The 15909-nt window shown below is 36.5% G+C and overlaps 1 protein-coding gene across 9 annotated transcripts in view; it reads left to right on the top strand.

The window, feature by feature from the left end:
• The window catches only part of STAU2 (staufen double-stranded RNA binding protein 2), a 169196-nt gene that overhangs the window by 98295 nt on the left and 54992 nt on the right, over positions 1–15909 (top strand). For 7 of the 9 annotated variants that reach the window (XR_010347730.1, XM_064389301.1, XM_064389275.1 and 4 more), the window contains one exon: positions 9362–9475. The exons of the other annotated variants lie outside the window; for them this stretch is intronic. Coding sequence is in view for 6 of the 7 variants with exons in the window: in XM_064389301.1 (XP_064245371.1) it covers positions 9362–9475 (114 nt within the window). In the remaining variant the exon portion in view is untranslated. Of the gene's footprint in view, positions 1–9361; positions 9476–15909 lie in introns of those variants that run through there. 9 annotated transcript variants of the gene reach the window in all.

Genomic DNA, 15909 nt, shown 5'->3' with positions numbered 1-15909 from the left:
ACACTTTTGGTCACAAAGCCAAAGCATAGCACTAAGCAAACTACTATGAAGCAAAGTAGCTCCATCCCAGTCAAAACTGGGTACAGCTTTTTATGCTTCAGTAACATCTTCACTACTGTGTGCCACAGGAAGAAGTCAGGAAATAGGAAAGCTCCTTTTATCCATGTGAACTTACAGACATTGTGCTTGGAAGAGGACTTAAACCATTTTGTCAGGTTATTTCCTACAAAACTTACTAATTCATTCAAGACAACTACTTTTTTGTTGTATTTAAAGGGAAAAAAGTTTTCTTTCAAGAATGACAGTAAGTCAGACAGGATTTTATTGACAATTTTAGGGAACATTTCTGATTTGCACAACTCCAGGCTACCTGATAATTGAGGGTCTTTACTTGGCTCTCAGAAACTTGCAGGTGTCCTGCTACTGAAAATCAACTTGACATCAAATGGCTGTGTTATGTAGGAAAGGACTTCTAGGTCTCCAAACCTTGATTTATACATGACTAGCCAAAGACAGAAAATATGTTGAGAATGTGAAGTAGAGGGAGAGATAAACCAGAACAAGATGATAGCAAGAATTGATCTTCAGAGAGAGCCTCATGTAAAAATCAAAGCACCTGGACTTCATTGCATTCTGGTTTATAGGTTTTCTTAATCGCCTAACATCTGAGGGAAGGTAGGCAGTACCACAGTTGATGGCAGTGACCCAAGGTAGAACTACAAGAAGTGGTTTTATAGTTTCCATTTATTTCAGAAATAATTCTGTGGACTACAGACCATCTAGTTCGTATAATCCTATTTTTGACCTTAAAGGAAGTCAGAATACCATTCTAGAAAAAAAGAAACATAAAAATCATTCTCATATGAGTTGCCATAAGGAAAGGTATGCAATATGGAAATGTAACATATTTGTTCACAGAACTTACTGCAGGAGGTAGTATTTGCTGCAGCAAGAGTGTTTCCAAATTGACTCATGAGTATGCAGAATTACGAAAACAAATGCAAATCTAGCACAAGCTAGCTGGGCCAGAATTCTATCTAAACTAGATTTCTTCTATTCTGGCCATTGTTACCTTTCCCCCTATTTCAAGCTCTTTATTCAAGCACTGCTGAAGTTTTGCTTTTCTTGTCTCCAGAAACAGCCAGGTGCCTCTTTTTTTGTTTCATTTTCTGAAAGGAAAGAAGGTAAACAGAGAATAACTGGCTACTGGTAGTGTGTGGGTCCTCAGGTGTGGTGTGGATATCACCTTGGTAACATTTTAGCTTTTCTGCTTGGCATCTTGAAAATAAGAGTTTGAAATCCTCCCACATATCTCTGCATGTAACTTGGTCTGTGGAAAAAATGTGAGTTATATTTTGATAGCCAATTTTAGAATTTAGGGGATTTATGTATGAGAAAGTTTAAAAGCTATCAGGATCTCTCAAAATACTGCAGCCAGCACAGAACACACCGGACTGCATTCTCTGCCAAAATCTTTCTCAGTAAATCCTAATGTGACTTGATAACTTAGCTACAGACCTTGGCTTGGAATAGAGCCCAAACTTTGAAAGACTGGAAGTTTCAGTTGGCAAAAATGTGAAGGTGCAGTGGTGAATTCATAGCAGACTAGGGCTTAGTTTTAATTATAGTAAGGGAATTCAGCTCTCAAGAAAAAAACCCCTTAAAAATAGAGGCAACAAGACAAGGTGAAGAAGGAGAAAGGAGACAAGGTAGTGTTTATTCCCCTCTCTGTGACTGAAGCTGAGGCTTTCAGAGGTTTATTTGGATATCTTCTTCAGTCTCATTCAAAACTGAAAGCACAATGGAGCAGGGAAATTTTTGGAAGTGAAATGGTTGTTTCTTGTTTTAATTCAAGAAGGGTGGTTCTTTATGCACTTTATGCATATTGCCCTATTTCTAGGTTAGTGCACAACATCAGGGTCTGTACCAGCATCAGATTTCTTAGCCAATTCAGGCAGCTGATTTTCTATTCACAGTTTCACAGTGATCCCGTTCTCCCTTCATTAACGCAGTGTTTGGGGCTTTCACACGTGGTTTGTAAACAGAGAATCATTAATGTTTGCTTCACTCTTCACTTCAGTGACAACCTTAGTCCTTAAAAAGAGTGCTCCTGAGAACTTATTTCCATTCATGCTGTTGCTAGAAAGTTATTTCAAACTCAGTCAACTTTGTCTTTCCAAACTAACCAAGTTCCTCTCTCATGTCATCAGTTGCTCAGGTTGTACCCAAGACACAGGCTCCTCCACTAATGCTCCATACCATGCTCATCCTCAGGGTATGTTATTAGCAAAACACACCCTCTCACCTCCCTCCTGCTTTTTAGGCCATATGATGAAAATAGGAGATCTCAGGATTGTCAGTTTTTTCATGTTTCCTTTGATGTGAATTATAAAATTAATTAAAGCTCTTCCCTCTGGAAACACAGTGTTTACCTGTCATATGTATGGCAGACAAGTTGTTTCTGCAAAAACCATGTCAGCTATAGTTTACATTATTTTGTAGGGCTCTGCACTGTGTGAATTTCTGAATACTTAATTTATTAATTTTTATAATGTTTTTATTACTTATTTGGGGGGTGGGTTGTATTAAGTGTTTAAACTCAGTGTAGTTAAGCTACTCTCTCCTATGTCAACAAAAAATATTTATCTTATTTACAGAATAGAGGAAGAGAACAGGATAGCCAGGTAGTTTTCAATGTAAGTGTGATTTTTTTTTTTAATAGCAAGTCCCATCTCCTGATTTCAGCTTTCCTATCAGACAAACAGCTCTCTTTGCACCTCTCAGTGTCAGCCATTGTAAACATATAGCTGTTCACTTTGCATGTGCTGCAAAGGGACACTGTATAAATACATACCTGGGTTAAGATTTAACAGATGTAAGGTGAGCAATAAGCACCTTACTGCACTGATTATCCTCTATGCTATGATGGCAGCTGATTTTCTCTTTTGTGAAACCAAACATCACATCCAGAGGTCGGACAGAGCTGTGTCTCCCTTGCTTGACTGAGCATAATATATGGCTCGACCTTCCACTTCTCATGAATCACTGAAACAGGAGCTCTGAGTTCAGAGGATGTCTAAATAGCAGGGAAAAAAAACCCTGTACAAGCTTCTTCAGCTCAGAATTACTTTGCATTTAGCAGATATTTTATATATTGTCTTTGGAAACCATATAAAATATTTTTTTCTCCTCTTATTTGTACTTTGCTGGTTTTTGTAGATGTCAAGTATCTGCCTTACTGCAGCCAGGAGCGTGAAATACTGCCGCAGTAACCTGTGACAATGCCTTTAGTCTGCTTGTTGTTGCCTATTTATGGTGCAGTAATGGTTTATTTTGTAGTCTAAACCCTAGGACTGTATTTTAATGAAGATTTAAGGCTATGATACAGCTGCTATTCAAACTGTGTGAGAGAGGCATGTTGGAATAGCTCAAGATTTACTGCTGAACTGTCAGTCTTTAAGCTACCAAGTGTCTTTACCCTTTGGTGCAGTAGCTACGGAGGAAACTGTACCCACTGCTGTGAGGCAGACACGGCGATTAATGAACCTAAGGCGCGCTAATCAAACATATGTTTTCTTGGCACAGTGATTGTGTTATATATCACATCCCAATGTACAGGCCTTTATCTTTCCTTAATGATCTAGCAAGGGGGCTTTTTAAAATGTGGGTGTTTTTCATGCTCTCCTTAGATTTGTTCCGCAGGGGGTGGCCGTTAAAAACATCTGACGGGCATGCAGTTAGCCAGCGCCCTGCTGAGATTAGTAAAATACTATATTTAGTAATCCCACTACATCAAGGAACTCCAGCATTGCAGGAAACAGTTTGATTCAATGCTTTTTTTCTGATTTTTTTAAAAATTTTTTTTAGTGTATGTCTTATTATTTCATCTGGGATAATTTTTTTTCCAACTTGGACTTGGTTTTTGTGTCTATTATTCAGCTTTTTAAAAAAGATTTGTTTAGATGATGGAATTTTTCCCTTTTTGTTTTTGGTTTTGTTTTTACTAAAAAAAAAAAATTAAAAAAAAGAGGAATTGTTATACAGGTAGTAAGAATGAAAAGTGATATTTGGAATCTCTCTCATACTGCTCTGTGTCTGAAGGAACTAATCTAATATTTGTTAAGAAACCTCTATGGATAATATATAATACAAGGATTCATGGTTTTAAGTACTACAATACTATGCAGTGAAAGCTCCTAAAATTGGCTTTGATGAAATGGTTGAAATGAGCAAGTATATTAAATTTATTTCTGTGCCTGAAGTATTTCTTCACCAATAAATAACCATGAAAGAGACTTGGAGCTCAAACAGGTTTGTTTCATTTTTTCTTTGATAGTTGACATGACTAACTGTAGGTGAACAATATAAAGTGGAAGATAAAAGACCCATATGAAAAAGAAAGCTTTTCACCAGGATGTCAAAGGAAGTAAACTGTTTCATGAGGCTGTCCAAATCAAAATTACTATTTTAACATCTGATTTCTGAGCCTATTCTGGTTTTCTTGTTGCTGTACATCCAAACCTATGTCAAATCTTGGAAACTATTCTGTAAACTCAGGACTAAATTGGGTGCTCTCCCGTTAAGGGGTAGATTTACAGGAATACCATCCTTTGTTCAAACAAAATAGTCCAGGCTTGTCAATCCAGAAGATTTGTGCATTGCTGAACATAATGGCACTTTATTACCTAGTTTATTTCTGTCTAGCATTCTAAGACTCCTGCTGATGCTTTGACTCAGAGTAGGTTTCAGTTTGGAAACTTGAACTCCAGTGTCACAGATGACTTCTTTCTTTTGGTAATTTGTAATTGTTTTAACTATTAAATGTTCCAGAAAGAAAATGTTTGTCCTGACAGAAGTTGTGTTTCAAACTGTGAACATCTAAGCAGCAGTGTGTGAAAAGAGTAGCCTTTATTTTTGCTCCCCTCAGACTCTTGTTAGTTAACTCATTTCTAAGAGTAGTTTGGGATATTATAGTCCAGCTTAATGATTAAGTAGTAGTACAACAGGTCTCTCACCCTCCTCAGCTGTGATTCAGCAAACCACAGCCCTTGTCCATGCAAAAGGATGGATGTTCAAATTCAGACATGCATGCTGAAGGCCAGCAGACTGTGCTGTTCTTGAAGTTAGGAGCATTGTATTTGCAGAATAATTTCTGCAGTTTAACTATGGCCATTATCTGAAATTGCATATTGATCCAGTTTTTAAAGCAGCTTATTGTGAGATAAATCCTGAAATATTTTTTACAGTTTCCATGAGAACCCTTGCAAGTAGGGAGGGGTATTATAGTAGATTGAAGAGACATCTTTATATAAATATGAGAGAAATGGGAAATTTCCTGCTTGTGAAACAGCATTATGATAAAGTACTCTAAAATGTAATTTCCTATACAGTTTTATGCAGTGCAGTTTACTTTCTCCTGTATAAAATAACATATAAAATTAAGAATTCTGGCTATGCTGTTCCCATTCATTTGTAACTTTGTAAACATTCATCTTATATCTTCCTTTATGTGTAGCTATAAATGCCCATCAGAATGTTTGCATCTCTTCAGTAATTCGAAATACTGAAAACAAGGGCCAAATTTCAGCATAAATTGTCATGTGGTTTCACAGCTTCACATAAATTTCCATATACACTTTCCAGTGAATGGTACCCATCCATACATACTCATACCATGCTGCTTGTTCCTGATTGAAGCAATCTGAGCAATCTGTGAAATGAATATACATTTGCGTGTCATGTAAATATGGAACAAGAAAACATGTAAATCCCTGGCACTGTGAAAAAATATACTTCTAGAATTTATTTCTGGATTTTGGTGTCCGGGATGCCCTTTGTGTGTTATGCACTGAGGTTTTGTGCCCTGCTGTGGAGTTTGGAGTTTGCTGTGTTTGGGATTCTTGAGCTGGCTATACATGATTTATCTCAGGTGTATGTAGTTACCCAGGAGAAAAACTGGCAGTGCTGTGTGCTTTTCCCAATAAATGAGCAGTCTCATTTAGAATTATTGCCAGGATCTTGTTGTGCTGACACCGCTTTGTGCTGTGTGGACAAATCTTAGAGGAGAATTACATGTAAATCACTCATAATAGTCTGAGGCTGGAGTCTTGTATTTTAGTCAGAAACTTGCACAACTCTTGCTAGAGATACCTATATTCTGGCCATTGTTTTCTAACCAGGTTCTAATTATTTCCCATTACATCTCTGCTTATATGCTATCTAAATAAAACATTCTGAATTTTAATGAGTGAAATTTCATTGCTGTTTAATCCTTAAATGCACTGAGCTAATCTGTGAATGTCTCTTCATTATAAAAAGTGAAGCCGGGAAATTAGGTCCTGGACATAAAGAGTAATTATTTTCATAACTCTTTTGTTTTTACCTCCATAATGTATGGAAAGACAAAATGACCAATTGTGGTTAGGCCAGAGGCCTTTATGATGGCTTAGAGTCCCAGCACTGCCAGTCAGTCCGGTCCAGCTTGGATGAGTCATTTAAAGTCTGTCCACGAAGTGTCCTTACCTGCCTAGCAGAGGTATGGTGAGATGGGCTGTAGTTAGGCACTCCTGACTCTTCAAGGCACAGAGGAACTTAGAAACTTATTATTTTTGTTGTCTTGAATCTCAATAATGGCTTCATAATCACCATCAGAGCATTTGGCCAGCCTTCAGTCAACACTCCTTGATCACAGATACTGGCTCAGGTATTTGCTGTGCTCTGCCTTAAAGGATATGATATCCTTTAAAGAGGATGTTCATATTCTTCCCACACTTAGTAATAATAGCATGGACATAGAAACTGAAATATTTGCAACATTCTGCTGGCCAAAACCCAAGTGTCTGCTGCTATTTGGGCTATTTGATAATTATTTGGCTACTATTATTTCTTTCTGGGTGCCTTATTTGAACATTCTGCTCTAATAGGTAAATAAAAAAGCCCCAAATTTTGGCTCGTAGATCAAACTTGAAGGGGAAAGGAATAATGTAGTTTGAGAATGTAGCAACTGGACTGATAAATAACAAAACAGGATTACTGGAAAATTGCACATACTCATGCCAAATGTAGAAGTCTGAATGTTTCTTCTGACTGCACAAATCTGTAGACTAGAGAGATTTGATGAAAGGACAAAATCTTATTTGTTCCCATTTATAGTCCAGTCTTTTGTGTTTTATATCACTATTCATATCATTAATATAGAAAATGTTTATTTTGGTTCAGCTGGAGAGCTTCAACAGAGCAAAAGATAATTAAAAAACTGTTGTCTGAGAAATTACAAAATAATGGCTTCAATACATTGAGATGAGGCCAAAAGTGCATTATGAAATCCTTTGGGAAAGTTAAGCCTATAGAGATACCAAAATTCTGAATTTATTGCCATTTCAGTGTGGGATTCTAAAGGGGATGTGAGTCAAACCTGCTATTGCAGATAGCAGTGTCATGAAACACTAATAGATTTTTCCTCTGGCTATCTCCTGTTCTTTCAGTTTGTTAGTCATTCTTTATTCCAGTGGACAATAGTGAACTGTATACTCGTATTATTCCGACAAAAACTTAACTGACAAACATGCTGTACAGTTCAGAAAGTGCCATTTTCCCATTTCTACATATGTGCTTTCCTTGGTCACCAGATTTTTCCCCTTTTGTGATGTCCTGTTGGCAGCACAGAACCATCCTCTTGATCTTCGCTGCCCCTTTCTCAAATTGCATTCCCACAACACACACTCAGCAGAAAATCTACTGTGCAACTAGTTGTGGAAGCTTGATAAGCCTTTGTCATAACAGTAGTCCCTGACATTTAAAGGACTTCAGTTTATATTTGTCAGCCAAATTTCATACCTTCATACCTCTTTCAATTAATCAAAGTTAAACCATTGTATATGTGAAGGGGCCTCTTGTGGTTTCTAAGTAAGTAGTATGGCTTTTCTGGCAGAGAGCCACAAGCAATTTAGTAGGCACATACTGTGGGGGTTGAGAGGAAGAGAGACAGGAATAATCCAGAAAGCTTTAAGAAGGGCTGAATGAAATCAGTATTTCTATACATGGTACAAGACTTTCTCATTCTATATCTTACTTTTGGCCACAGCAAAACTGTTTTGGTGTGTTGTCAGTAAAGTAATTCTGAAACATAGCACCAACTTGGCTTTCCTTTCACTCAACCAGTTTTGCACTGCTTTTACTTCAGTTGAAGTATTCCCAGTTTGCACCTGTGGCAGAGAAGAGTTAGGCACAAGGGGTTTAATACACGGTTTACAATAGTCATATTGTCACTAAACTGTTTCCACAGGAATGAACCTCATGTAGTTCCTAGTTGTGTTCAGAAACAACAAGATTTATTTTGTAGCCTAAAAGTCAGGATGAGGCTTTACCGTGTACCTTTTGCCTGAGAGCTATACAGCTGTAAATAGATACTAACATAAAAGGTCTGTCTCCAGCAGAGCTGATCTCTCTTTCCAGTTCTGACAGGGGTCACATAGTCAATGTAAATTACCACCATAAACTAAATTCCACCTCTCCTGTAGAACAAAGTGCTTGATCTGCCTGTCTAGAAGTCAGGAGCTATGCAGAGAACTGTAATATTTCAACAGTTCAGCATGAGTGGCAACCTGTTCTTAATAATGAAACACTAGCAACATTTAATTTCATTTTGTTTCACCATGTTAAAATCCATCCTTTCTTTAGGGGATTTAAAACCATCTGAAGGGAACCTGAAGACAAAGAGAATAATTCAAGTAGAAGCACTATCATTCTTTCTATTTCATGCAAGTTCAGGTTCAGCATGCACATCTTGATGCCCACCGGGAATGAGTTACATTTAGAAAAGGATAGTCTAGACACCTCAAGAAGAATGTGACATCTCCATTTTATCTGTAATTTTGATTTAATTTATATATGTATCAGAACAGTAATGTTAAAAGTGTTAGTGGATTTCGTTAGAAATTAAATTAAAATAGAAAAATTTAAACTATTATTGGCAAGTTTTTTGAGGTTGTAATGATTTACTTGGGTGTTTTATGACTAAGCTACAGTATGCTGTTAAGAATGACGTGTAGGTTGGAAACTTTAACTTGAAGCTAGATTCTTATATAGATACAACATCTTGAATTCAGTCTGAAAGATGTCAGAATCTGAAGAACTCAGCACTTCAAAAATTATGCAAGAGGCATATAATGGAAAATTGGGCCCCAGTTCAACATGTGACTATCTAGACTATTTTACACACTCCTTTTTTGATACTAAAGATGAATTCAATGTAAATGTCTGGAATTCTTCTTACAAGCTTGTTGAAAAGGGACAGTATTTTAGCATGACTCCCTTGTGCAAACCTGGTGTTTAGCAGATTACGTATGTTATTCTGTTATAGGTACACTACAGTGATAGACAAAATGGCAAAGAGTGTTTGACCTGTTTGACACTGTCTCCTGTGCAGATGACTTTCCAAGGTATCGGAAGCTCCATTGAAGCCAGCCATGACCAGGTATAATACCTTCACCCCACACTCTTGTAATTTTATTAATATCTGGTAAGGCCAGAATGTCAGCGTTAGTAAATTTAAAATTTCGACACATCTTGTGCTTTTCTTATGGCATGTTCTTGTCATAGGGATTTGCCTTTCTTGCCCTACTAAAATCCTGATTAGATCCAAAGAGTGAAATGAAAAGGAGACAAAACTATATTGCGTTTTACATATTTTTAAGATATATTAGGAAAGCCTGAAGAGCTTGCTTTGGTTTTAAAGTTAGATGTAAGGTTTCTGCAAAGGTTTTATTTGCTTTTATGTGTGTATCGGGTCTTGTCTATCCTATTTTTGTTAGAAGATTATGACTAGTTGGAAAAGCAGAGAGATGAAGCCATCATCTCTACCCATCATCTATCACAAGAAACTGGCATTTGAGAAGGGAAAGGCATTTTTAATCAGACTGTGTAAAACTTCCATTTTGTTTGGCTGTTACTAAAACATTTAATTCAAGCTTCTGGCAAAAAGCCTGAAGGGAAAAAAAGGCTCAATGTTAATAATTTATCACCCTGTTGCTTCAGATGGGAACTGAGGGGGACTTCCATTCTTGTTGACTTGTCCTCCAACACTTGTACATATAAAAGCAAGACAAGACTTTGATACTCTGCAAGTATTAAAAGCAAAAAGGAAACAAGCAGAGGAAAACATTAAACCAAACCTTGCACCTTTCATACCTTCAGTAGATTAGAAAAATTGCCATGTTTACTTGCCTTTGCAGATTATCTTTAAATCATACTGTGTTCCCAGTATTTGCTGTACATTTTTCAGACTCTATGCAAGATTCTCGAAGAAAAAAAAAGAAAAGCTGCCTTAAGAATTAGCAGAATTAGTTACTTTTGGGGAAAGGTTTTGGACACCCTTAGCCATGTTTTTGTTTGGTGGGTTTTTTATTGAAAGTTCCTAAGTTAGCTGTTAACATAAACTAAGCCCATTAGTTATTTACATGGTAACATGAGGATACTTCCTGCCCTTAAGTGTTTGGTGTTTTACAGTAATGGAGAGCTGTGGTAAGTCAGACCATACTTTGACATTCAATTCTCATTTCATCCAGCAACTTGTTTATGCTGCTCTAAAGCTGCTCCATCTTTCTTTCCATAAGGATAGGTTTTTAAAATATCGTTATAACACAAGTATGATATTTAGACATTTCAATGAATTTAAGGTGGTCCCTGTCAATTTGGTAACAACTACATTCTGGGCTACCAGCCAGCTTGGCCTTTGTCTTAGCATTTATTTAGGCTAGAGTATGATATGTAAACAGAAAAAAGACTCTGTAAGCAAAAAGCACATTTAAGGCATCTGAATAATTATATATTTAAGACCTCTAAATGAAAATGTTGTATGGAGCCTGCAAAGTCAAGCACCCAGAAATTAGGAAATTCCAGGTAATGTGCAGCATTAGTTTCATCCCAAATGTACCCATTCCGTGCTCCAAATTGGATATTCTTCTGAGAAATTTGTGTAAAATCACATAGATAAAGATTGTATCATAGCACATTCACAACTAGGTAGAATTAAATTTACTTGGGCCATTATGTAGCTGGAATTTCCTCATCTTGTTTCAATTTGAAGTTTAAAAACTGTTCATAATTGGTTTTAGTTACGTAATTTTCCACAGGGTTCTTAAAATGGAAAGATAAATGTTTTGTTATTGCACGATGGGGTGGTTGTTGTGTTACTGAACCCACATCACTTGTGCAAAGATTTCATCTGAGCCAAGAGCAAAAGAAAATAATAATCTGAGAGCCAAATGCCAACCAGTGTCTCACAAAATAGATTCACTCACTGGACAGTATGCACAAATTTCTGCTCATGCCTTTCTTAAGTGTCAAAGGAATTTCATTTTCTGGGGAAGAGGGGTACTGTTGAGGGGTTGTGTTTGATAAAGGGGTAGCAGGACTAAATTAAAGGATCATTTTCCATCACCTGAATAAAAAGAGAAAAATTATTCATTAGCAATTCAAGGCACTGGAATTAATAAATTAATGACAAAATTAGGGCAATTAATGGACTAACTAAAAGAAAATTTCCCTTTTCTCTGTTGTTCCTATTTGCTTGGTATGTTTTTCCTTGTTTCCTACAATTTTAGTCACAGTAGGTTGATTTGATGGCTATTATTCTTTAAAAATAGGAGACAGAAATGCTGCACCTTTGTCAAACCGAACTTCATTTTAAAGTGTCAAATTAAATAAGTGCAAGATAACAGTGTGCTATAAACCTTGACTTTTAGAAATTCTTCTTTAACTTTTGTAATCTGCTACTTTTAAATCATGTCTGTAGTATTTTATGGCTATTTGGGTGGGCTGATCACTTGGAAGCCTGTGATTTCAGTAGAGGGATGATGGTTTCTGCCTCAGTAGTGAGACCTGGCATAGTTTGACATCAGGAACTGTCGGTTCTGTGCTTATGAAGATAATTTTTTCTCACATTCGTTCTAAAATATTGATTCTATAATTTCTAGAGGTTTTTAATGGAACACTTTAGGAATGAGATTCTGGAATATTTTGGTGGAAAAGGGGTGAAAAGTGTTGTGTGAGAGTATCCAATAAAAAAGCTTTATACAGGTTAGTCACTATATTGTGGCGGAAGAACCATGATACTCTGACAGCTGATAAAAAAAAAAGAAATGAAAAAAAAAAGAAAACTATGTTGCCAATGGCATCTCCAGCACTATAGAATACCTTTTAGATTGGACTTGTCTTTTGTAATGTGTCTCGCTACTCATATCCAGTGGGAGATTTGTTACCCAGCAGATACCAAAGTGGTTACAATCCTACGTAAGTACATTATCTGGCTGTTTCAAATATGTCAAGACTTGACACTGCAGTTTTTCAAGTCTCTTGCTCTTTTCCTGTACTCTGTAGGGAGTTTTCATTCTTTAGATTGGTTTAGCTTGTGATTTTAATGAGTTCAAATATTTTCCCCACATACTTCATCTGAGCAATTTCAGATTAATATAAACATATCATACTGGTAGACTAATTAGTGTGTACTTCAAATGTCTGATTGACAAGGCATATCTCATTTGGTCATGAAGCAGTATTGTGGAAGCAATTGCTGATCTTTCATTTTTATTTTGACAAAAATAAAAGATGGAAAACATTCCTAAAGCACCACTACAGTCTATCCTGCCACATGTTTTGCTAGGTTTTGTATTCAGGTATGCCAACCTCTTTTATAAAAATTTAATTGGGTTCATATTTTTTGTTTCCTGAATGATTTCTTTATATTTTTTCTGTTTCCCGTTACCCGACTATAACTTTAAAATTCTCTTTCCTTAACTGTAACTATTCTTTAGAGGTATTTTTTCAGTAAAATTTAGTTACAAGTAGCTATTACTTAAAATGGTCACCACTTTCTATTGATTTTCTCAATAAAAGTGGAGTTTTTCCTTAATGGTAGTAAAACCTGGCATTTTTTTACACTGCTGTGGGACTGGTGACAACCTATTTTCAGGGCTTATGATGAACTTCAGGCATATATTGTAAAGCTGGGGAATTAATTGAAAGTCAAAGTAACAGAAAGGAAGTCCAGAGAGTTTTTTATTTGTGTCACTGAGAAAATTCAAGATATGAAAAGTAGGAGACAGAAAAGGGGAAAAAACCCATAGATAGGAGGCTATATAAGGAAAAATAGTTGGAATGAAGCAGAAAACTAAGAAAGTGCAGGGAAATAGAGCAGTGAATGTCTGAAGGCCACAGAAGAGTGATAAAGAGAGAAAGTTAAAGCTAAGCAGAAGGGGTGATCAAAAACCCCACCAAAAAAAGACATCTGCACTGCTACATCTCAAAGTACTGAAACCTGAATTTCTTGTTACTGCTACAAATAAATATCTTCCAGTTTTAGTGAACTGTGACACATGAAGTGTTCTTTGAATTCTTGAGTGCAGGCACACTAAGAACTGTAAGTTAGAAGTTTAATGCTAGCAATTGTAGGAAATTGGGATTTATGTTTTCCCCGGAGGACTCTAGTCAATACCTGAAAGTTGTTATAGGTGCACTCAACAAATATTACTGGATTCACGGTAGTGGTAGCTAGGTTAAATTTGATGCCCTATGTCAAACAAGACAGCCTGTGACATATTCTCAATCCTAGAAGTGTCATACTTCTGTTATGCCTTGAACAAGCCAATGTCAAACTAAGCTTCCATGTTTACATGTATACTTTAGAAACTTGCAATGTTTCCATCTTCAGTGGCTTAATAATAATTGTTTTTCTGGATGTTACTGCTCTGAGTGACTGAGTGCTTTGGGATATCACACTGCTGTGGTTGTCATAGCTGTGAAAGAATAAACATCTTGGCTGCATTATTAAGGCTTACTGAACAGCAGGCAAATTGAAAGTATGAACATTCATTTAAAAATGAAATTATTTAGAAGTCAGTGCTAGTGATGAGAAAGAGCAGCTTGGGCCCATTTTGAGATTTAGCATGCTTGCCATGGAGTACTCTGCCTGAACAAGCAAATTTTTAACTCCAAGTAACTTAATGTTCATTGAGAAGTGACCACTTCTCTACTTGAATTTCAGGATGCAGATCAAAGAGCAGTCCATTGGCTTAAAGTCTCATTGCTTTAATGCTTTTTGATGATTTTGGAGGTTTTAACCATATGCATGTTTTTTGGAGCTGGCAATACTGTTGATCTGTTTATTACTGAATTCAGCTGCTTAGTTCACCTAATTGTACTGTTAAACTGATATCAATGAACATCTTATGCCTATATTTTTATTCCTTGCTTTCTTAATGTTATCCATTATATTTATGTTGTATATTAGACTGCAGTTTTAGAATTCTTCTGCACTTTGCAATGCACAGAATATAATTTTGCAGGAAGATACCAAATGTTTAATGTTATAGTTAATCTACCACTAATTACACTTTTATTTTCAAGTATAAAAATAGCTGTAAAGAGAATGAGCAGGGGCAGAAATTGCAGAAGTGGAAGAGCTGCTGATAGATTTTATCAGAAAGCCCAACATGGAGAGGATGTACTGAAAGGAAGATGCCACACTCAGCAGTTTCACAAATCACTGATGGAAAGCTCGGCAGACAGTGCTGAGCAAACTGAAATGTGCTCTGCATCAAACCATCAGCACTGGCCTGAAAGCAGGCACTTCTGGTCAGGGTTAACAGAGACTGGGGATGCCCTGGTATGAGCAGCTCCTGATGGCATTTGAATACAGGATGGGCAGGAATAGTTCTCAAGGTAAAATAGAGAGGGATGACAGGCTCAAGGGAAGGTGCTTGGAGCATTAAGTTTTGAAACAACTTTACACTATAGCAGCAAATGCATCAGACATTTGAAGCTCCACATCTCTGTTTTGGTACGAGAATTGCTTGTAGAGCACGCTCAGGAAGCAGCATCTAGTAGGGAATTTACAAAAGCCAAAATAACTAAATAACTGAGTATGCAGAGGATAAGAATTAGTCCAGTGATGTAACTAGAAAAGATAAATGGCGTTGTTTTTTTTTAAGATCCCTTTCCAGGTCAGAAAACCAGATGATTTACTGGACACTACATTAATTACCAATTTAATTTTTTTGTGTTTGTTTGTTTTGGTTTGTTGTTTTGATTTTTTTTTTTGGTAACAAGAATTTAGTATTTTCTAGATGTTGAGATTTACTTCACAGTAGGTTTTTATGTCCTGGACATGGTCAAAAAATGAAAAAAAATGTCAAGGTTTTCTTTAAAAAATACATGTATCCTTTTTTTTTTTTTTTTTTTTTTTTTTTTTTTTTTTTTTTTTTTTTGTATTTTTTCCCCTTAGGTAAAAGTTATATGCTTCATTTGCCAGCTTATTTCTACTTTACTTATTGTAAATGCAGTTATCATTGCTTCAGGGTGGCTTCTTCAATAAAATGATAAAACTTCAGTTTTAATAAAAAAAAATTCTATCAGTTTTCCCAAAGTTTGGCAATTCCATTACAGCCCCTTCAGCATCAGGACTTCTACCTGATCTTAGGAAAACATTTCACACAACCAGGTCTCCTTCTCGTTCAAGGGGAGGGTGTCAGCATGACCACAGCTGGGTGCCCAATGCTCCCAAAGAGCCAGTTCATGTAGGACAGAAATTTAAACTACTTTTGATATATAGCAGCACATTTTGCTTTTCTCCACTTCTTTTAGGTTGATGCTGCAGCAAGGAGTCATCCCATCAGGTTTTAGTTAGGCTCACTGGATTGTTGTCTGCTATTTGATATTTTTCCTCATCTGTTGTGCTCCCCACGACTGTGTGTGGAAGTACTGGTACATTCTCTCCGTATTCTTCATCTTCTGTTTCGCATTATGTCAGTCTGGATGTACGTGACAGAACATTTGCTTTTCCCTGGCAGCTGCTAAAGTTTTCCTTGATGAGCCCAAGATCAAATGCTTGTATTTGTTCAGGAAGTGTAATCT

Source organism: Passer domesticus, chromosome 1, assembly GCF_036417665.1.
Source record: "Passer domesticus isolate bPasDom1 chromosome 1, bPasDom1.hap1, whole genome shotgun sequence".
NCBI classification, from domain to species: domain Eukaryota; kingdom Metazoa; phylum Chordata; class Aves; order Passeriformes; family Passeridae; genus Passer; species Passer domesticus.
The sequence above is the reverse complement of the archived record's forward strand: the minus strand, read 5'-3'. Positions and strand labels throughout refer to the sequence as shown.